The following is a 23,584-nucleotide window of genomic DNA, read 5'->3' on the forward strand; positions in this document are numbered from 1 at the left end:
CTGTATGTGCGTGTGCACACGTGTGCATGCATGCACGTGCACCCCCAGCTCAGATTCTCTTACCCTGTCACAGATTCCTCTAAAATTATTATGGTCACTCTAATCTTATCTGATAAAATACCTCATTCTTCAAGTGGCTGTAAGGAGCAAGCCTCAGTTCAGGGTAAACCAGCAATTCCGCTGAATATGACTAATAATAATAGCCATATGGTTAGAATTACAAACAGAAAAGTCATCATGCTACTTGAATCTTAACACTGAAAATGGGTCAGAGGAACATTTGGTTTAGGGAGGACCAGCTTAATTAGCAATAGTTTGCCCTTCTGTCTCACTTTCCATAAGAGCTTTTCTAAACACCTTGCAAATGTGGATGAACTGCTCTTCACAACAGCCTGGTGAAGTTGGTTCATCTCATTATCCCCAATTTACACAGAGAAAGGCTAGGTCAGGGAGACAGTTGCCAAAGGTCACACAATGAGATTATTCCACAGTTACAAAGGGAAGCCAGATCTTCCATGCCCTAGTCACAGGTCATCCTTCTCCAGAAGATGTGGCATACAGCAGTGGTGATTGCTCACTGGCATAAAGAAAAAATACATGACAAGGAGACTCTATATACATTACAGTGAAGATGAATTGCTGAAGTCAATGGGAGCTGCTAGTCGTATCGCTGCATTGCAAAATGATTGGAACAGAGTGAGATGTAAAGGGCCATGGATATCAGAGAAAGATCATTCCAGAGGGGCTCAAATTAATTTCTTTGGGATGGAACCTATTTGGCTATAAAATCCTGGTAACAGAAATACTATCATAATCATAGTCTCTTGCCTCCAGCTTCAAAAGGATTGGAAGGAGAGAAATTAAACTGCAAAATTTGCTGGTAGAGTAATATTAAAGAAGATTTAATATTGTTGGGGAGGGAAAGCTGGAACTTACCCTAGAATTATCTTTCTTTGTTCAAGAATAAAAAAAACAAATCTTTTAAAAGGAATCTCACTCCATTTTAATGTCCTGTTTTTAATGTAATTATCTTACAATGCTATAAGCACGAAGCAATTTATTTTTGGCTGTGTAAACATCATTAGCAATTTACATTTTAGTGTACTTGTAAACCCCAGACAGCATAAATAAAAATGCTAACACAATAGTAATGCTGCATACAGACTGCTGCTGAGAAGAGTCAGACCAAAGGAATGACGCTTATGGTTTTTCCACACCCCTGGCATTCCCACACAAACTAAAACAAGGTAGAGGCTAGTTATCTAAACAGTGCTGATGCATCAGCCTTATTCATCATTATTGCCAAGCCCATTTACCATTTGTATTAAAGCAGCTTACAGGGAGAAATCATGGCTTGTTATTGAATGCAAGGCTAGAGCAGGACTCAGAAGACGGCAGCATGCTGTCCGAATAAACCACAGATTTCCTATATGATGTTCAGCTGGCCGTAACATGCAGCCTGGCAGTGGTTCCCCACCACAAATGAGTGATAAGAATTCCCTACCTCGTACTGATGCCATTTGTACTTTCGCTTAGGAGTGTCAAATAAACAGGTAGGGCTCCCAATCCCAGCATGCAAGGCACTGCACACATGCAGAAGGAGAAGCAGCCCCTTCTCCAAACAATTGCCAGTCTTAACAGACCATCAGAAAGGCAACGTTGTCCCCATGTTTAGAGAGAGGGAACTCAGGGACAGATAGACCAACAGACTTCCACCGAGCCACCTGGGGAATCTGGAGCAGAGCCGGGAAGAGGGAAGATTTGAGGCCTGCCAGGACTTTAACCACAAGACCATCTGGTCTGAGATCCTCTCCATATACCACGCAGGTTGAAGAACAGGGAAGACAACAAGGCAACACCTGACAACTGCAGCAAATGCTTTTGATGTTAGGGTTTAGTGACAATTACAATTGCCATATGTGTCTGTATAGAAAGTGATTCCTGCACTCTGCTCTGTTGAGACTTAGATAAGGAGCAGTGAAAATGAAATCCCTGAACCAGACTTAATCCAGAAGAGTCTCTGGATTCCCATGCCCTGGGGCAGAAAATGGTTGATTTTGTCATGAAAGTTTCTTTTTTCCCTGCAGGTTGCATTTATGTGATGGGGGTTCGTGGTGGAAATAACTTAAAGGGCCTACTATGGGAAACCGATGGAGGTTGCATCCTGCTACAGAAATAACGGCACACTGCCAGTCACGAGGTTGGATGCCATTATGAAATAAAACCACCAACTTCTCTGGGGAATAGTTGTTTCTCATGAAAGAGTCGATCCCTCCTGGTACAGTCTGTAGTCTGCTGCCTCAGGAATTGTAGTGGGAGAAGCACAGGTGTGGAGGTCATCAGGCATCCTCCCGCTATTTAAAGAGATCCCAAGGAAATGCATAAGAAATCTTCAGCTGGCCCCTCCTGCCCCTTTCTTGTTGACGTTTTGGTGCCATTTTCACCCTTTTCTCCTGCAGCAGCAGTTTCCAGTCTGTTTGTGACCTCACTCCCAGTCCAAGCCTAACCTGCACAATTGAATTTCTGTCAGATTCACAACCCTGGTCTGTAAGTGCCGCAGCCCTGTTTGGGGTCACAACCCCTATTTTGGGAACAACTTCCCTACAAACAAGCTGTTTTACACCTGTCTTGCAAAATCTACTAAGTGGGAGCAGCCAGCAGTGCCATAGGGTTAATGTTGAATCAGTTCACATTCTTAGCAGCGGGAGCAACTTCCAGGAGCAGCTGGAGATGCAAAGTGACCCCTGGTAAGAACCGGGGGTGACATTTAAAATGAACCAAAGGGAAATAGACAATGACCCCACTGAGAATGAACAGGATGACATAGAAGAACTCCATCTGGGGCTGGTCGATGATGGGTGCAAGCACCAGGTACACAGATGCAATCAGCATAATTATCGGCATAAAAATTGGAACCTGTGAAGGCAAAGCATCAATTTAAAAGATCAAAAATCCATGGACTTGGCAAATGCCACTCCCACCTCAGCACTGAAATACAGAAAGGACATAGCACCTTGCAGGATTGGGCCTCAGTGCATGGAATTCCAGCCAGTCTTTGCATCACTGCTCATTTCCTCCACATACACAAGTGCTGCTGCACTTACACCCACGTTTGTATGCGTGAATCATGTACACAGGCACTTGGTAGTCGGGCATGTTTGCCCAGGTGGGTGGATGCCCAAGCTTAGATATTCTTTCCATATGTTTGGCCTTAAGAACATTTAAGATTCAAAACAGCTCCATCAAGCGATGGTAAATGTACAAGAGGAACGATCCTCCAGAGTCAGGGGACAGATGAGATGCCCCATTTGGTCTTTTTCATCCCTGACTTCTCTGAATTCCCTTCTGAATACAAGAGTCTGAATTATGCCAGGGGATATGCTCTTCCTGTTGCACTGTGGAGACACAGGGAACATCTTTCCTAGAGCTCCCCAGCCTTATCTCCTGGAAAGCACTGCTCCTCCTGCCATAAATGCTGGATATTTCCCTTTGGGCCCCATCTCTAATGGCACATAGATTCATAGATGTTAGGGTCGGAAGGGACCTCAATAGATCATCGAGTCCGACCCCCTGCACAGGCAGGAAAGAGTGCTGGGTCTAGATGACCCCAGCTAGATACTCATCTAACCTCCTCTTGAAGACCCCCAGGGTAGGGGAGAGCACCACCTCCCTTGGGAGCCCGTTCCAGACCTTGGCCACTCGAACTGTGAAGAAGTTCTTCCCAATGTCCAATCTAAATCTGCTCTCTGCTAGCTTGTGGCCATTGTTTCTTGTAACCTCCGGGGGCGCCTTGGTGAATAAATACTCACCAATTCCCTTCTGTGCCCCTGTGATGAACTTATAGGCAGCCACAAGGTCGCCTCTCAACCTTCTCTTGCGGAGGCTGAAAGGTCCAGTTTCTCTAGTCTCTCCTCGTAGGGCTTGGTCTGCAGGCCCTTGACCATACGAGTTGCCCTTCTCTGGACCCTCTCCAGGTTATCCGCATCCTTCTTGAAGTGTGGCGCCCAGAATTGCACGCAGTACTCCAACTGCGGTCTGACCAGCGCCCTATAGAGGGGAAGTATCACCTCCCTGGACCTATTCGTCATGCATCTGCTGATGCACGATAAAGTGCCATTGGCTTTTCTGATGGCTTCGTCACACTGCCGGCTCATGTTCATCTTGGAGTCCACTAGGACTCCAAGATCCCTTTCCACCTCTGTGCCACCCAGCAGGTCATTCCCTAGGCTGTAGGTGTGCTGGACATTTTTCCTCCCTAGGTGCAGCACTTTGCATTTCTCCTTGTTGAACTGCATCCTGTTGTTTTCTGCCCACTTGTCCAACCTATCCAGGTTTGCCTGCAGCTGTTCCCTGCCCTCCGGCGTGTCCACTTCTCCCCATAGCTTTGTGTCACCTGCAAACTTGGACAGAGTACATTTGACTCCCTCGTCCAAGTCGCTGATGAAGACATTAAAGAGTATCGGTCCAAGGACCGAGCCCTGCGGGACCCCACTGCCCACACCCTTCCAGGTTGAGACCGACCCATCCACCACGACTCTCTGGGTGCGACCCTCCAGCTAATTCACCACCCACCGGACTGTGTACTCATCCACATCACAGCCTCTTAGCTTGTTCACCAGTATGGGGTGGGATACTGTATCGAAGGCCTTCCTGAAGTCTAAGTATACGACATCCACCCCTCCTCCTGTGTCCAGGAGTTTTGTAACCTGGTCATAGAAAGAGACTAGGTTGGTCAGGCACGATCTGCCCACCACAAACCCGTGCTGGTTTCCCCTCAGCATAATTTGCCCTGCCGGGCTCTCACAAATGTGAGCCTTGATAATTTTTTCAAAGACTTTACCAAGGATGGAGGTGAGACTGACAGGTCTATAGTTGCCCGGGTCCTCCTTCCTCCCCTTTTTGAAAATGGGGACCACGTTAGCCCTTTTCCAGTCCTCCGGGACTTGGCCCGTGCGCCACGAGCGTTCAAATATTCCTGCCAGTGGCTCTGCAATGATGTCGGCCAGTGCCTTCAGCACCCTCGGATGGAGCCCATCCGGGCCTGCCGATTTAAAGGCATCCAGTTCTTCCAAATGACTCTGCACCATCTCAGGGTCTACACATGGAAGTCTGGCGCCTTGCTGCTGCCTCTCTACAACCCCAGTGAGAGACTTGTCATGCCCCTCGCTTAGGAACACTGAGGCAAAGAACTCGTTGAGGAGCTCAGCCTTGTCCCCCCTGTCTGTCACCAATTGTTTCTGCCCATTTAGCAGTGGTCCTATTCCTCCCTGGGCCTTCCTTTTACTCCCAATATATCTAAAAAACAATTTCTTGTTGTCTTTTACTTGGGTTGCCATCCTCAGCTCCATGGTAGCTTTGGCCCGTCTAACTGCCTCCCTACAAGCACAAGCAGAGGAGGTATATTCATCTTTAGTGATCTCACCCTGTTTCCACTTTTTATGTGCTCCCCTTTTGTCCCTTAGGCTGCCCTGGATTTCTCTGGTCAGCCATGGAAGCCTCCTGGCCCCTTTCCCTTTTTTGCCTTGCTCGGGGATCGTCTTGCTTTGTGCCCAAAGGATCGTTTCCTTTAGGCACAGCCACCCTTCTTGGGCTCCCATCCCTTCAAAACTCCTACTCTGCAGTGCTTCCTTGACTAATCGCCTGAGTGCATTGAGGTCAGCTTTCCTAAAGTCTAGCACTTTCACCCTACTAGTTACCTTACCCACTCACCGTCTTATGTTCAATTCTATTATTAGGTGATCACTGTCTCCCAAATGGCTACCGATCTGGAGGTCCCCTATCATGTCATCTCCTGTTGCCAATACCAGATCCAGTATGGCATTCCCCCTAGTGGGACCGTGCACCTCCTGTGTCAGGTGGAGGTCCTGTACACAGGTTAGAAACCTGCGTGAGCGATGGGACCTTGCTGTCTGCGTCTCCCAGTTCTAAACAGTTAGGCACAGTTCTAATAGAAACTGCTGTTCCACCAGGAGTGTGAAAGTGAGTCTCTTACAGACAGTGGCACATCACACAGCCAGATTCTTTTATGGCTCTGGCCCCCTTGGACAAGATCATGGACTTCAGGTGCTAGAGACATGAGCTTCTACATTCGGAACTAATGAACTTGGCTGTCAAGACAAGACCCGTAGCAGGCTGATAGCTCCTGCAGTTTGGCCTGGGCACAGATATTGCATTTCATGCACACTGAGCAGAGGGTTGCATCTCCACTGCTTAGTGCCAGTTCAGCCAACAAGGTGGAATTCAGGGTTTTTTAGCAATGCTTGAAGCAGCAGAACACTGACCGCTCTTGTCCCCACAGCTTTACCTGCAGCAAGTTACAGTGGTTTTGGTGTCTTGGGGCCATATGCCTTGTGCAGCAAGGTTGATTGCTCAGCTTTAGTAATAAGTAGCAAGGACAGATATGGGGTGGTTTGGATAGAGAAAATTCTGCCTCAAGCAGGGGGTTGGATTCTGTAATTTTATAATGTCAAGACAGAATCACAGAAGAGAGAGGTGGAAAAATCACAGCAGGACATCAAGTCCATCAGCCTCCATCAGAGTGGCTGGGCCCAGCTGGGCGTTCACTTGTGCTTTTTCAAGACTGCCTCTGCACCCCCATCTCAGGAAGACTGCCACGATTTAGGACTCATTGTCACTCTGAGGAAAAGCCTCGGGTTTGTGAATGCAGCCTGTACTGCATGCCTTTTAACGCCAGCTCTTCTGTGTGGGAACTCCCCTTCCAGATGAGTTGTCTGCCTAACTGGAGAAGGCCTGCAGCACCATCTGTTGGATACTGGGAAGGGAAATGGTGGGACTCCAGCACAAGCTTTCCTAGCAAAGCTATGGCCTGTGCAATGTCTGGGATGTCACTGCTTGACAGTTCCCTAGAGGCAAACCACGGAGATTCCTCCAGCCGTGCCACAGTGAGGTGGGGGAGATGTCCTTTTAGAGCTCCCCTCCTCCTTCAGCTTTTACTGACAGACTGGGGGAGGAAGTGGGGTGACTAGGGCCAGGAAAGGAAGCAGCAGCTCTAGAGATCAGAACTGCCTTTCATTTCCTCTCTTGTGCTCCTAGCAAGAAGTAGTAGCTGAAGACACGCTCTGTGCTGCTTTGCTAGGTGGGCTGTCAAGCCGGTAGCCATCTGTTCTTATAAGGCTCCACTGCTCCATCCTTCAGGGTGGGATGAGACAAAGCATTTGTTTAAATGAAGTCTTTAATGGATGCACTTCATCCTGCCCTCCAGGGGCAGAGAATAAAAGAATAAAGGTGATTATTTTAAATATTTACCTTATAAGCTCTTGGCAGTTCCGGTTTCTTGATCTTTAAATACAGGAGACCAGCAATAGTTGTGCCATAGAAAATCCAAGCTACAAAACTGAGCAAAAAATAAAGTTATAATAGCAAGTTCAAGAATTAGATTGGCTGATGATGAGAGTCTGGCTTTTCATACACCAATTGCATGCATCTTTTAGAATAGGCACTGCCTAAAAAGGGGGCTCTTCATAACCATTTAGCATAAACAAACTCTTTTTTATTTTCCTATATCTGACACTTCTTGGACCCATGAATGTGCTCCATTTCCCACAATTACAATGATCAGAACTTTAAAGCAGCAGGTTTATATACATTTGTATGTGCATCTGAAGCCTCTCTAACAAGCAAATAAATCTTAATAGCAATTGTCACACCTCATACCCCTGCCAGCTAGCAAGCACTTTTTTTCTTTTTTTTTCCTTTTTTTTGTTACAGCACCTGTTTTCTGGGAAATAATCTGGGTTACAGAAAGCATTACCATTTATAAAGAGTGTCAAAAACAGGATTGGGGAGGGCAATGGGAATGCTTCACATACCTGAAAAAGTTGACAATGCTGCTGAAGTTTCCTGGTATTATCATCAGTAAAGACATTGCTGATGTAAATATCAGGGCAGGGGAAGGCGTGAAGCATCGCACATGAGCCATAGACAGAATATCTGGCTGGAAATCAAAGCACAAGGTAACAGACTATCCTAAGCACAAGTTCAAAAACGCTTACTCCTGTGTACTGCAGAGAGAGTTTTGCACAAAACCCTAGTTCATAACTGGACCAGGATGTAGAAGCAGCTTTACTTGGAGGAATGTAAATGCAGAGCTCAAGACTGTTTTTTGTCTCTCACTGATTTCATATTGGATTTGCTCAGCCTGCAAGGAAAAGATGACATTTTCTAGCTGCTGGCTACACAAATCCAGGCTGCGAGTCAAGCCGACCCTCCCCTATTGTGGATCATGAAGAAGATTCTGAAAGAAAATCCTGCCCCAAGTTACACCCGTGTCCCCTGCTGTTTTCCAGCTCTGCCCTCAGGTATCTCTATGGCAGGTTTGTTAGTGGGACCATTTGAGGAACTAGCCACCCAGAAACGAAAGGCCGCTGCCGTGCATGCATTTAACACAAACCCAGAATTGTTTCAGAACGTGGAGTGACACTGGCTTATTTCACTGCCTGGTTCAATAGGAGAGTTCATTGAGACAGACTGTATTTTTTACTTACTTTCTGGGGAGAAAAAAACCCCCAAAACATTACATGCCCAGACAAAATTCAGCACTAGTGCCTGGAAATCTGGGTAAGAGTTCAATATTTGCACAACTGGTTACTGCAACTGTTCAGATGCTCTGTGCTTTCAGATCCTGAACTGCTCAGCACAGATGCCTGCTAAATTTCACATCTCTCTATGCCTGGGTGCTACCAACTTCTATTTCTAAAAGGAACTGTGCAGTAAAGAAACCACAAAGCCACTCCTCTGCAATGGCCAAAGCAGTGTGAAAATGCAGGGGCTGCAGAATCCTTGCACTTAGGCAGCTGAAAGGAGAAATGGAAAGTGGGGGAGAGAACAGATAGGAGCTGAAATTTCCCCTTGCTGAAGCCTGAGACCATTGCTTTTAGTCCTGTTCCCTATGGCCACAGAGAAAAACCCATCTCCATCCTCTCTGTAATCACCTTTCAGGTATTTGAGGACTGTTATTAAATCCCTCCTTAAACTTCTCTTCTCCAGACTAAATAACACTAGTTCTTTCAGCCTTTTCTCATGGGTTTACCAAAGGTAGACTATGACAGACTAGCCTGATATCTGTCTTTGATAGGATAAGTGATTTTCTATGTGAGCAATTTGAAGAATATCTTTCTGCTGAAGGCAAAGGAAGAGCTCCCCGTCTTCTTCCTGGGCGACCCGGTCCTCTGTCTCAGCCTGTCTCAGTCCACTAGAATCACTGGACAAGCTCTTACAAGTGAAAGACATGGAGGCTACATCTGTGCTAAGCATTTGTGATGATATTCCCCAATCAATCTATGTACAGCACCAGCAAGTGGAGAAGGAGCCCAGATAGAGCCAGGGCACAGATATCTTCACCCCTGGTAGTGACATGGAGTACAAAAGCCCATGCTGCGCCTGTGCTACTGCCTCTTGCACGCATTGCCAGCTACATGTGGAATCGCATCTCTCACACTCCTGGAAGTGCCAAATGCCAATTGGGAGCAGACTCATTGGGAGAGACGATGCACTAGTTAAGGCTCAGTGAGTACAAGGATACTGTGCAAGGCACCACCATGCTAACACATGCTGTGCTGTCCCATGCAGACCAGAAGCAGAGTAACTGTACGTGTGTGGGGCTAGGCAAGGCCACGCAGCAGAGCACCTGGGGCGGTGTGCAGCACTACACGACTGTGCCTACCTTGCTTTAAATCCAGGAATCAGTAAATGAGCCAGGCAGGCAAGGTATCTCCTTGTGCCACCTGGTGTCACCTCCCACTACAGATGGGTGTGAAAGGAGGGGTTGTTGGGAGCAAACATCTCTCGTGTGAAAATGAGCAGGAAAAAAATTCTTCAGGGGAACCATCAAGTAACAAGGGTGCACTGATATGCCAGCAAAGGGCTCAGACAAACCTGCAGTGTCTTCCTTTCTGCTTCCTGTGGCACCAGAAAGGGTAAAAGGCAAAGCTAAGCAGACGGTTTCCACTCCCTTACCATGTGACCTTCTCTGGCAGCAATGTAGCACATGCGGCCTCCGCTGAAGAACGTGCCGTTTGCAGACCCAAATGTAGACATGGCAACTGCCAAGGAGATCAGCCAGGCCCAGCTGCCCAGGACTTTGTTCCTGGGAAGAAAAATGATAGAGAAATATAACAGTGCGGCCACAGGTCATGTGAGAGCAAAGAATTTTAAGTGTGATTTTGAAAAGTGGGCACCAACCTTTCTGGTAGGCCTGCCACAAAGTAGCCCCGCACCCTCCCCATGTGCCACTGATCCCCTTCCCCTGCCCAATCTGCTGCTCTGCTATCTGTTTCCTCCTTGTGTTGCCAATCTGCTGCTGTTTTCTGCTTCTTACCCTGTCTGACACTGTGCTGCCTGTTTCCTCCCCAGCTGCCATGTGCCACACACAGAGGTTGCCTGTGCCACTTATGGCACATGGGCTGTGAGTTAGCCACCCCTGAGTTAGAAGAAACAATCACAGAGGCGCAGAGGACTGGAAGGGTTTTCTAGGCCATTAAATTCAGTCCCTTGCTGTTGCAGGCAACTACGTCAGATAACTGTTCATAAGGCGAACATGTTCTGTCTTAGCAGTAGTTATATTTTTTGCCCCAGGTGCTCCCCCTGGAAGGCTGCTCCACATCCTTGCTTCTCTGTTGGTTAGAAACTGTCTAACTTCCAGCTGAAAACAAGTTACGGCCAGTTTATTTCTATTTATTCCTGTGATATTTTCTTTTGCTTAAACAGTTTTTCTTCCTCCTCAGCATTTCATCCCAATGTATTTGTAAGAGGCCAATGATAGCCTCTCTCACCCTTTGTTTTCCCAAGCTGCACAAGCCAAACTCTTCCAGCGTTTTCTTGCAAGACCAACCCTCTCTGCACCCTATCATTCGCATCTCCATTCTCTGCACCTACCCCAGCCTCAATTCATCTTATTCTGGCTGTGGGCCATAACTTAGTGCCCCAAGGGGCAAGACCAGCTGCCCAAACTGAACTGGGGCTCACTGTGGGACCCTGGGGTAGCCTTCCTAAACATCATAAAAGTTCCATCAAGATGTAGCAGGAGAGGTAAAAAGGGAGGGTACTCCAAGGAACCGGAGTTGTGCGGGAATTACTTGGCCACCAGGGGATTTCAATGCCGCCCATGAGGCCTAGGTCTGCTAGAGGAGGTACTACATTTGCTGATTTCCAAGACGATGGTACCAGTTGCACCTTATTTATTAAAGATCCTCGCTAATGGATTTACATGCTGATTCTTTCAGTATACTGGGATAGAGATTATTCAGGCCTTCTTTGAGTGTTGCTTCCACCTCAAATGTGGTAATTTCCATTGTAATACCCTCTTTCCATACACTGCAACACCCTCCCTTCTTTAATTCATCTTTAAGCAAGGATTCAACCCTATATCAAACAGAGGTGGTCAAGTTCAGAGCCTTCCACAAGCAATGGTAAACCATTCCTTTCAAGAAAAAGATTGCATATGAGACTATATCTATGCAAGGAACACCATGAATGACATCCCAGGACTAAAATGCATGCTTCTGGATAAATATTTATATTTTATGTAACCCGGGTACACCCAGGGGTGTGCCCTGTCTGCCAGTGGAAGGGATGGGGAGGTCAGGCAAGAGCGCTGAGAGAGGGGCCTGCCACCTGGGAGCAGTTCCCTCTCCTCTCTGCAGAGCCAGGCCAAGACCAAGCACTTAACTATATTCATATTTACTTATTGTAGCAATAAATTTGTATAAGAAACATTAAATATTTACAGTAAAATTACTATGTGACACCATATACAATAACCTGCAATCAACATATTGTACCACTGCAAAAACATAAACCGAGCGATTCACAGCATATACAATAATTAACCCCTCTGCACAGAATAAGCATTAACATTTTGGAACAGGTAAGTCAAGGCATCAACACAATAAACACATATGAGCATCAACTTAGATAACCCAGGTACGCTGAGGTAGCAATACCATAGATGTACACAGGCAACAATACAGGTATGTTCCGATAATAGGCAATAAACACTTAGGGGCAATGAAGACAGATAAACGCATATAAACTCCCTTAAGGAGTACCCATAACTATATTAACCTCCACAATATGAAACAACAATCACAAAATAAGGGGGTGCACTCAGTATCTCATCTCCTGGGGTGCTCCCCCTCTTCAGGGCCCCAGGATGTGGACATGCCCCCTCCCACAATGGAGGAGGGTGGAGGCGGCGGACCCTCCTCCCCCCAGCCCATCTCCCCTGTGGGAGCGAATTTCCCAGCAGCTCGTGATTCCTCTCTGAAGCAGCCAAGGCTTGTCCCCTGGCGGCCAGTCCCACAAGGGCCTCTCTCCGGCAGTGCCTCCCACTCCTCTTGATGGCCTGGTGCCTTGCACTGGACACCCAAGGCACTCCCACAGGAACCAAACCCTTCCTGGCTCCGGTTCCCTGGCCTCACACCAGGGGTCCTTCCCTTTCCTGGGCCTTGCTTTGGGCACCGGGGGGTCTTTTAGTTTAATGTAGAGCCACACTGCGGGGCTCCAGTTACTTGGCCTAGAGTGGGGGCTAACTTGAGCAGCCTCAAGCTGCTCCCAGAGCCGACTCTCCATGCGCTGACCCATACATTGTGTGGGGCCCAAGCAGCCTCAAGCTGCTCCCAGGGCCAGCCCTCCATGCGCCGATCCATGCGCTGCCTACCCAGCCGCTTGCCAGATTCACAGGCTCAAGCTGCCTCGAGTGGCTCCTATAGTCTGTGCACCAATCTGTGCGCTGTCGAGGCTGAGGCAGGGTCCTGAGGAGAGTTGTCTCCAGAGCTCATCATCCCTCGCCGCGTGTCCTCCTCTCAGCATGCCAAGCACGCTCCCCTTTTATACACTTAAGGGGCTCCACCCCCGAAGTTCTCCAGACCTGGCAGGGTGCAGGCTGGAACCAGGTCTAGACTGCTCCTTGCCCCCTCCCTTCAGGGAAAGGGTGTGGCCTTGCTTTCCCAGGCTTGCTTCTGATTAGCAGATGGGCTCCACCAACTGGAATTGCAGTATCTTGAACCCAGGACTCATCCAGAGCTCAAAAGGCAAGTCTGCTACATATAATTTATACTATATCAAATTTATATCAACATACATTTATCAGCCCCTCAGTAACAGGCGGCGTGATGCAGATGTTTTCCCTCATAGCTGTGCCGGTGTGATCCCCGACTGACGCACTGGGCTGATGGAAGTCATTTGCGTCAATGCAGTTCTACCAGGCAACAATATGCTTTTACTGTAATAGCTTGTTCTGCTTGCAGTAGGTGGGTTTACTATACTGTTACAAAACACGCCTTTTATGATATAGCTGTTTCCACCTTACCAGTGCTTTTCAGCTACAGTATGGTGGAACAGTGATATGTTCTGAGTGTAGAAACAGCCTTAGGTACAACCGTCCTGCTAAAACAGAATAAGTTCTACAAAGACATCTGATAGTTTCAGTGCTTTGAGTCCAGGAAACAGCATATGGAGCCTTGCCCAAGAAAGGCTACTAGACACAATGGACCTGATTCTCCTGTCTCACCACGGTAAATCAGGAGTGATTCCGCATCTGCCGATAGGAGTATCCTGATTTGAAACGAGCCAGAGGAAAGTCAGAACCAGGAAAACACAGGCAGGCTTGAACTAATGGATCTGAAGTCAAATTAATGGAATTTTGGATCTGGACTGGGTCTAGACATTGCGGCTCTATTCCACCCTCCCAAAAAGTCAGGCTGGCAGATGTGTGTCTGTGGACAGATACTGGCAGGATGTCTTATTTTTCCCACCTGCAAAATGGTACTTAAAATCAAATTCTATGTTTTGAGAGGAGACTGAGGAGGAAACAGAGCGTGAAATCAACAGCACGACATTTGAGGTAATAACATTAGCCTCACAAGGAAATGAATGTGTGAGCATATGCATCTTAATGGACCAGCACCCCAGATCCAAACCACCTTGGAGTTCAGGATACTTGAAGACCTGATCTGTATCTTATGTTTTATGCCCATCTCTACTGCTGTGTAACAGAAGGATAAGAAAAAAACAGGACACAAAATGGAAAGGTGGCAGCAGCTGTGGCAGAACAGGGTGTGAGGGAATGGGCAGAGGTGGGCGGGGGCTTGGGGGGGCAATTCACATAGCAGTTCATTATTCTGGGAGACAGGTCCAAAAATACAAGCCTGGAAATGGCCAGATTAAGAACCATTTTCTGCCCGCTAAAGGCTCAGTGCCCTTATTTTAGCAGTAGCAATTTAAAGCTTAGGACTCGGACACCTTCCCTCTCCAACACCGTGGGATTGCATTCACATCATGAGTTTTCAAACATTAATAAATTTACTATTTTCTAATTTGGCTTCTGGGTTTTGGAGCCTCTAGGCTCCAAATTGTTTTCAGCTTTGTCTCTGTAATCAGGGGGGCTAGTAAGTCCTTTTTTACATAACTGTATGACTTCAGACTGGCAATACGATCACAAGAAGTAGCAATGCTGCTTGTTTTGTACCTGCAGAATTGGCACCTGAGTGTTTGGGCCCAGCAAATAAGCTGCAGGTACGAACTGAGTTGCTTCCTACAGGCACAGCTTCTCCCACCTGCACTGGATGTTGAATCCCTGAGGCAGATTTTGTGATTGCAAATTATGCCACATTTCTGGCATTCACTCCTAATTGTCACAGCCAGGATCAGAACCTCAGGAGCGCGTGACCCTCCAGTCCACACTGACACTAGACAATGCCTCTCTGTCACAGTTAACATTACCCCCAGGCAGTTACATCCACAGCTGGCAGAAGGGCTTGCAGAGGCTCTCGAGAGACAAAGAGAAGAAAGATTTTGCCAATCTGGCCCCTAAAAGTGGCCAGACAACGACAAAACAGAAATGCACAGCTGCAGAGCACTTTAAAAGGGCCCAATTCTGCAAAAATCTTGGGTTCAGATCAAAACGCTCCAAAACAGAGCAATTTCAGCAACTTCTGTCTTCACTGCCTCTCAACCCCGGCACTGTTTTCAGAATGGGAGGGGGGTAAAGGGGCAGAGGGAGCTTGGTCTGGGGGTTTTCAGCCAGCACTGGAGGGTGGAACAGGTATATTGGAGCCCCATGAGGTGGGGGGCTCCAATCCACCCACCCCACCCTCCAGCACAGCGAGGGAACCCGCAGAGGAGCTCTGTCTGCTCCCTTTCCCCCCTCCCATTCTGAGATCAGCACCAAGGCTGGGGGGAGGAGGGGTATTGCTAGGGGAAAATGACTGCAGGCGCACAGTCAGCAGCTGGATTACCCAGCTCCAGCGACTCAACAGCCTACTTCTGTTGGGTCCAGGGGATCACTAACTCATCATGCTTCCTGCAAAGCACCATGAGTGACAATGGGTGGGCTACTCTAGTCGCTAGAGGCCTCACTTCTACCCTTCAGGGATCTTGCTTTCATCATCTCCCGGTTGCCACAGGCTTCCTGCCATTTGCTGGGGATGCCTCCTCTGACCTACATCCTGGTTGCTTGAGCTGTCCTTCTTCCCAGGCTGTGTTCTCAGGGGTGAAAAGGTTAATCAGAAAGGAAAGGGAAGCAAGTGAAAAAGGAGGAAACTCAGAAATAAGTCATTAATCCAGAGCAATGAGAAAGGAAGTGTAGACAAAAGTTTATGACATGATCGCAAAATTGGGTTTGGTAACTTGTGTTCACTGGTCCTTTAAACTCCTCCTTATAATCAGATGAAGGGCTATTATCAGAAATACCAGTGTCTAAACTAGTTCTGAAAACCTGAAGTTTAATATTTGTCTAATATTCGTGGAAGGTCAAGGGCCTGGTGCATTTTTAATTAGAGCAGAGGTTGCCTCAGACCAAAATTTGTCATCCTGTCCCATGAACAACTTACCTGTGGTGAAGTCTCTGTCCGTAAAGGCTCCAAATTAAGGCTGGATGTCTTTCAAAACCAGATGTGCTGGCTCAGCTGGAAATCATAATCTGGATGTAGGAATCACTTGGTGGATCTACATGGGCAGTGTATGAAGGGACCAGAATAGCTTATCAAAATGGCCCTTTCTTGCCATAAAATCTGTTTTGTACCATGGTAGGTGGCACCATCCAAACCGAGAACTGACTGCACGTAACTGGTTCTGCGCTTGTGAGATAGTCTGGAAATCTTTGCACTGAGATAAACATTCTAATATAATAAAAGGCTTAGTATTTCAGTCTGTATCCATCTGTCCCTAACGGTGGGGGGCAACTATGCATGCACCCTGGAGAGGGCAGGAAGCAATTGGCTACATGGGCCCCGCCCCCTCAGGCAGGGAGCCAGAGGCAGAAGGAGCCTTAGGCTTTAAAACTGTATTGACTTGCCTGGCTCCTGTCAAAGCTGACAGATGAAAGGGACAGTAGGACCCAGGGTGAGCCTCAGCAGAACTTAGCAGCCCAACTGCCCACCCCTGGCAATTGCACTCTCTGCTTGCCAGCACAGTGGGCACCATGTGGCCTGGCTGCATAGCCAGAGTGGGGAGCATGAAGCCACTGGTAGGGTGTGTGTGTGGGTCTGGTGTGAGTGTGTGTCATGGGGGTGTGTGGAGGTGTACAGTGTGAGCATGTATGTGTGTGTGTGTTGTGTGTGCAGCCAGGGGCAGAGTGGGTGGGTGGGTAGGTGTGCAGCCAAAGGCAGAATGGGAGGGTGGGTGTGGGTGTGCAGCCAGGAGCAGAGTGGGTGGGTGGGTGCAGTTGTGGAGCCAGGGGCAGAATGGGTTGGTGGCTATGGTTGTTCAGCCAGTGGCTGGGTGGGTTGGTAAATGTGGCTGTGCAGCCTGGGGCAGAGTGGGAGGATGGTTGTGAGTGTGCAGTCAGGGACTAGCTGGGTGGGTGGGCATGATTGTGCAGCCAAGAGCACAGTGGATGGGTGGGAGTGGAGGTGCAGCCAGGGACAGAGTGCTTGGGTGGGTATGCAGCCAGGGGCAGTGTGTGTGTGTTCATAGGATGAGTCCCAAACACCCGCCCCACCATACACATTCACCCACACTCCCCTTGCACTGCCATATACGCAGGCCCCACATCTACACACCCTCACACAGCCCAGGCACCCTCCCCCCCCACACATCCCCTACCCACCCATGCCTGACATATACACACACATACCTGAATGCTCCCTCACCCCACACACCCACAGCCCCCCCACAAACCTATACCCCACCCCCACAATATACAAGAGTAAAACTTCATTTTAAACTATTGTGCAATCACTTCTACGTGCACTACACAAACGCATGTAAATTGCGACAAAAATATTTTTTGAAATCAAGTTAATGAACGCTGTAGATGTCTCCTTTTTAGAATATAATTTAGTATTTTTCTGGTTCCAAGATGGCACAAGCCCTTGCTGAAAGGAGTACTTCTGGGGGCAAGGGATGGACTTCTGGTGGAAACGGTCAGGGTTAGGGGCAGGACTTCTGATCACAAGATAGCAACCAGGGAGTGAGGCACCTGCCAAGGGGCGAAGCTACCCATGCAGCCCTCGACAGCTTGCCAAAACTTGGTAAATGGCCCTTCACCTGGAATAATTGCCCGCTCCTAGTTTATATGGCCAGCCCCAAAGGGTGAGTGGTGGGGGGCATGTAAGAGCTCTCTGAAATACTCTGTCATTCATGCCAGGCAATTGGCTAATATAAATAATAAAATCCTTTTCCACCTATACATACCAAAGCTTTTTACAGAGAGGATCAATACCATTATCCCCATTTTACAGGTGGCAAAACAGAGGCAAGAGAGCCTACCTTAGATCAATCAGCTGACCTGATCTGAAACCAGAACTGAGGCCTCATGAATTCCAGCTTGGCACTTGATAGAGTGAGACATACTGGCTATGTTAATAGAGAGGTAACTTACCCCCAGGTGACGGCCACAGCACCTGAAGAAAGAAGTTCAGCTGGTGTCATGGCTGCAAAGTAGCTCACATTTACCAGCAAATACAGGCATGTTACCAAAGGAATGGCAATCATCACAGCTCTGGGAAGGGTCACCTAGGAAAAGGGGAAAGAAGGGTTAAGGATAAGAGCATCACCTTCACAAAGTATATTTACAGCTCTCCCACTGCTGCCCAGCTCTCTCTGGAGGATGGACTCAGACCCAAATCCTCAAGGACCTTTTGGTACCGTACTCCTATTGATTTCAGTGGGAATCATGCCCCTAAGTACTTCTGAGGACCTGGGCCTCTTTGGGCCCTTTGTGCTTGAGTGTGCTTTGCCTGTGTGTAGGCCAGGCCTTGAAGGCATAAGTTCAGTATAACTGTAGTTGTCCACCATTTTACAGGTCTTTTCTTGCTCAGGCTGGAGGTGATGAAAGATCTGTGGTGGGAGGATATCTGGCAAATCACTTTCCCCGACTCCACATTCCCACAGGCTAGGCAGTTTGAGCAAGACATAGGCCCTCAACTCAGCCTATTCAGAATGTAACAGCTGCAAAGGCTTGCTTCGCTACAAGCTGAGTGGGTGAGCTGTGCCTAAGAACTTTGCAAGAAAAGCAGCAAAAGTTTGCAGATGTTATAATAGCTTTTCCAAACTGAGGCTACGCTGTGCACAATGCACACTTGTTACTGGAGCATTTGAACTGTGACCAGAGGCCCCACTGCAAACCCTGGGCTCCGACTGGCTACTGTGGAGCATAAAAAGCTGAGGGAGTGGAAAGAAGCTGGAGGAGAGTAGCACTGCTCTGAAGGAAGGGGTAGCGCCCCTTTCCCTTCCCTCCTGGCAGAGGGAACAAAGATGAGGCTTGCTGGGAAGCAGACATCAGGATGGAGGAGAGCTTGAGTCATCACAGGAGAAGCTGATTCCCCACCTGGGGCAGAGCTGTGCAATCAGGGACACAGGTACCCAGGGAAAGAGTGGAGAGGGGTTGGCAAACTAACTGGGAGCTGGGAGAAGCTGCTTGGTCAAGGACCTGCAGAGGAAAGTCCTCTTTTTGGGCTGAAAAGACTTGTACTGCAGGAACAGACCTGTAGAGGGAATCCCCTGTCTGCATGTGAAGGTGCTGGGGGAGAGAGAGAGAGCCCAGAGAGGGAGTGGGCTGTGAGAATCCCAAATCTGTATGGGTATGTGAGGGGATACTTAACCCCTAGTGTTTGCAGGAGGTGTATTTTTCAGAAGGAAACTAAAGAAAAGAAGCCTGTTACCTGCAATGGCTGATCAGAGACTTGTTTTTGCTGAGTTACCAAGAAGCAGCAAGGAGTCCACCTTCCCTGGAGCAGCAGAAGCCTCTGCCATCTAGTGGTGAATCCTAGTTAATGCTGTGTTGCCATTTATTGTTATGGGAAGGGGATTGTGACCAGAGGGAAATCAACCTGGGTTATGGGAGGAAACTGTTTTAAAGGATTATAACCAGATGAATATAATCCACTGAGGGTGGTCCCACTTGCATCAGACAACCAGTGCAGTGGAATTATTCACCTAATGTTGCAGTTGTAAATGTTATTCAAGTTGTTCGCTGTATTATTAACTATTGATGTCTGTTATTTATATATATTACTTCTTCTCTTGATTTAATCACTTCCCTTTTTCTGTATATAACTGTACATAATAAGTAAACCAATGTGTTTACTGGGTTTGGAGTAAATTCTTGGGTGGTGAGGGCGAGGCACATGCCCTTGTATGGGACACCTCCAGTCAGCAGACCTGCTCGAGGGGGTTCCCAGGGTTACTGGCACCCTGAGGCTCCACAGTCCAGCACATCACTCAGCCTAGTGTGCAGGTACAGGTTACAAGAATATACTGTTTTCTTCCCCAACCCTGTGCTCACAATTCAAGTGTGAGTGCTAGGAGATGTCAAAGAAGAGACAGCAGTGGAGTTGAGGGAACAGAGGAAAGTGATGGTTGGGGCAGCTCTGTTTGCACTGTTAGTACCTACCCCACAATGCCTCCACTGGTATAGTCATTCTTATCTGTCTATGGCCTCATAAATAGACTGTATGAATACTGATACATATAAGAATAGCAGCCTCTCTCCTTTTTGTACTAGACGTGCTTTTTAATTGTTTAGAGTTGTTCTTATTTAAACAACGTTAGTATGTAGGAAAGGGACCTGCAGCCTGGAAACAGAGCTGCAAAGAGCCCATTTTATGAGCCATCCCCTTGCTGCGGAGCCAGGTCACAGCACAGGGAGCTAGGCCACATCAGGTCAAGGCTGAAGAGGGAGGGCTGAGGTTTTGTTGGCACCTCCAAGCTTTGCCAACGTAGCTTTGTTGGCTGTGGTGTGGGGAAAAGATCATTTCCCTCAGGTAACACAGCAAAACCTCCAGTCCAGATTTGGTGAAAGCCCCAGTCTGGAAGCAGCTATGAGACAAAGAGGGCTTCTGCTGGCTCGGCTTTGGTCACTGGAGCTGCTGGTGTGGTTATGTTAACAGAAAAGCCCCATTTCTACTAGTGGGCCCTACCACCCCAGCTCTGCTCACATGGGTACAACAGCAGCAGCCTCAAAGCTGACAAGCCATTCGTTCTCCTGGAACTTCTGGTGGTGCTGAATTCAAGTCTGCTGTGAAAGGAGTGAATCATTGGGAGACTCGTATCAGGGAAGGGGGTATGTGGAGGACAAAGAGGAGAGGCCTCTGCAGCACGCGCAAGCCCAGTTTTGGAAGAATGTCTGTGATATGTCCAAAGAAGCATGGGGGCCAATGTCAGTTATGACTGGACAACAGCAAGGAGTTAGCGGGACCACTGGTTAGCGTTATTCACTTTTGTGTAATGCCTTTCCCTGAATCACCCCACGTTCCCACTAACTCATGACTTTCCTTCCCTGCCTGCCTGCCAGACTAAGACTATAGACCTCTGACTCCTCAGGGAGGGAACCCACCAACGCATCAGACAGCCACATGGTTGTATAGCTATACAAACACTGCTTGCCTCCAGGGTTTGTTGTGCAGGTTTTTTTGCAGCTAGTACTACTACACTTCTGCACAACGCATCTTTTGCACCCTTGGGTCTGTCTGAAGCAAAACAGGGTTCAGGGGCTCATTTGTTGCTGGTACCCAGCATGACCTTAAGGCAGGGCCCCGAGCTGATCACAGGATGCCAGTGCATTACAGTTATACTTGGATCACAATATGGGCTGGAAATATCAACTGAAGTCAGGGAACTATTGTCAAACACACTGGGTACATCTACACATGCACTTTACTGCAGGAGTTGGCCAATTGGCTCTGCAGTAAAACATCAGTCTACAAATGCAACGTTATTGGGGCACACTAAACTAATTAACTCTGCATACATGCACCCAGTTAGAACTAGTCCATGCCCTGAAAGACATTAGAGAAGATAAATAGAGGAAAGAGACAGAGGATAGGAGGGCATTTGAGGACAAGGAAGGTGAAACGACTTCCCAAAGGCTGCTAGGAACAAAATCCAGATCTTCAGATACCTTGGCCAATACTACTGCTCAATGCATTTTCATTATCATAAAGCATTTTCTTATTGCCTGTATCAAAGGCCCAATTACAAACAAAAAATAAGTTTTCAAGGTTCTATTTAGACCCCAATCTTTAAGATTACCAACTCGTATTTGCTAGCAGAAAGCACTATGCGGCATAAAAATATTGTAAACCAAAGGTTGAAACTGCATTTCAAATGAGAGCTTTGTAAAGAAAATGTGTTCAAAGGACTTTGAGGTTCTAGTGTCTTGGATTATTACCTCTTGCCTGATTCTTGATTGTTATTGCTGGACCATCTCCTGGACTTTCCACTGAATTTGATGAAATAGCAGTCTGTGGCACAGCACACTCAACAAGGCAAAGGATTCAATCACATTCAAGTAAATATTTAGAAAGCATAAGGGAGATTTGCTCAGGAAAGGGATTTTCTGTTGCTAATATCTTGGCCATCTACAGAGTGCTTATGAGCAACCCTTATCTTTTCAGAGCTGAAAGATTAAGAAAGTTAAGGATTGACTAAATAATGATTATCACAATTTAGCTGGAATACAAAATGTGTCCTAAGAAAGTGGCAATTAGCACGTCTACTTTCTCCTGACTGAATGATGTGCTGCATTTCCATAAGAGTATCACCCTCCATCCTACAGCCTGATGCAGCTGAATAGTCATGATGTTTCGGAAAGGCTGCTATTCAGCGTGACTGCTACCTATATTTCAGTCATGTTCTGTTAGACATTTGTATGAAGCATGCTCTGCATTCTCACGGCTCTGGGCTGCTGAGGTTTGGTCAGTATTATCATCCTAAATTAGAAAGGGCAAGCATGAGGCACAGAGAGGTTCAAGAACTTACCCCAGATCACAAAGCAAACTAAGAATAGACCTCTTACTCCAGCCACTAGAATCACTGCCCCTCTCATGACATATTGTATATAAAATTATGTGAATTACTGAAAAGTTAAATAAAGAAGCCACATTGAAAACCAGCATTGTTCACTCACTTCAGGCTTCTTAAGCTCTTCAGTCACATAATTCAGGTTGTTCCATCCATCATAAGACCAGAGTCCCTGATAAAATGCCACTCCAACCGGCCCAATACCTGCTGTTGTGTTTTGAAAGGCATTCTGGAAACTTTGAGTTTGTCCATTGATGAGCAACACTATTCCGCCCACTGCAATGACCAGTAAAACCAGGAGTTTGGCAGCTGTAAATACATTCATAACAGAGGTAGCCAACTTCACATTGAGACAGTTGATAACGGTCAACAGCAGGATACAGGTAGCAGCAGTACATTTGACCAGTACCTGAGGTGGGGAGCATCCTGGATAAAATGGAGCAACAGCATATTCAGCAAAGCTTAGAGAGACACCTGCCACACTAGCAGGCCTCACCATAATGACAGAGGTGTACGCAAAAAGGAAAGCAGGAAAAGAACCAAAATTCCTCAAAATGTAAATGTATTCTCCTCCGGACTCTTTAATTATGGTCCCAAGCTCAGCATAAGACAGTGCTGCAAACATCACCAGCAGACCACAAGCAGCCCAGATGATGAGACTGCCGGCAGGGCTACCCATATGGTACAGCACCCACTCTGGAGACATAAAGATCCCAGAGCCAATCATGGTGCCTGCAATCAATGACACAGCACTAATCAGTCCAACCTCACGCTTCAACCTTAAAGTCTCCATCCCTTTGTTTCGCTCTGCAGCCAAACCAGATGAGCCAGCTGTCCTCCTTTCAGACATGCTAGTGCTGGTAGTAGAGGTGTTTGCAGAGAAAGACTGTGAGGTTCTGGCTTCTTTTATTAAGTTAATAATTATAGCAATCACAAGTCACTTGAAGTGTCATTGTTCAGTAGTTTATGGACTGGAAGATACTACCTTTTTTTGTTCCGGACTTTATTTTTTTATTACTAGCTTATCTTATTAAAGCAGAAAATCAGGTTAGCCTGTTTCATCAGGGCTCAGATCCAGTCAGGTGCTGATCACCTTCTATTCCCATTACAAATAAGAGGTATTGGTAGCACTTCACCTCTTACAGAAGAGACTCAGCACTTCGCAGGATTGTGCACCAGATTACCTAACAGCAGTGCATTTTATGCTTCAAGTGGAATTGGGGACAAACTGCAGATAAGCAAGTTTCCCATAAAAAAATAATCTGTACTTTATTCTTTGAGGCCGATTAAAATTCAATATTCCAGCAGTTTACAGAACTGGTAC

General features: G+C 47.3%; 1 protein-coding gene across 1 annotated transcript; it reads right to left on the reverse strand.

Annotated features, from left to right (window-relative positions):
* Positions 1 to 997: 997 nt before the first annotated feature.
* On the reverse strand, positions 998 to 23,125 carry LOC102569472 (b(0,+)-type amino acid transporter 1). Its single transcript, XM_006269354.4, has 6 exons — positions 22,367 to 23,125; positions 17,840 to 17,973; positions 9,976 to 10,105; positions 7,830 to 7,954; positions 7,267 to 7,354; positions 998 to 2,916 (listed from the first exon to the last, which is right to left on the reverse strand). Exons 1-6 carry the CDS (start codon positions 23,108 to 23,110, stop codon positions 2,683 to 2,685), a joined length of 1,455 nt encoding a protein of 484 aa, XP_006269416.1. The 5' UTR covers positions 23,111 to 23,125; the 3' UTR covers positions 998 to 2,682.
* Positions 23,126 to 23,584: the final 459 nt, after the last annotated feature.

This window comes from Alligator mississippiensis, chromosome 1 (assembly GCF_030867095.1).
Source record: "Alligator mississippiensis isolate rAllMis1 chromosome 1, rAllMis1, whole genome shotgun sequence".
Classification (NCBI taxonomy): domain Eukaryota; kingdom Metazoa; phylum Chordata; order Crocodylia; family Alligatoridae; genus Alligator; species Alligator mississippiensis.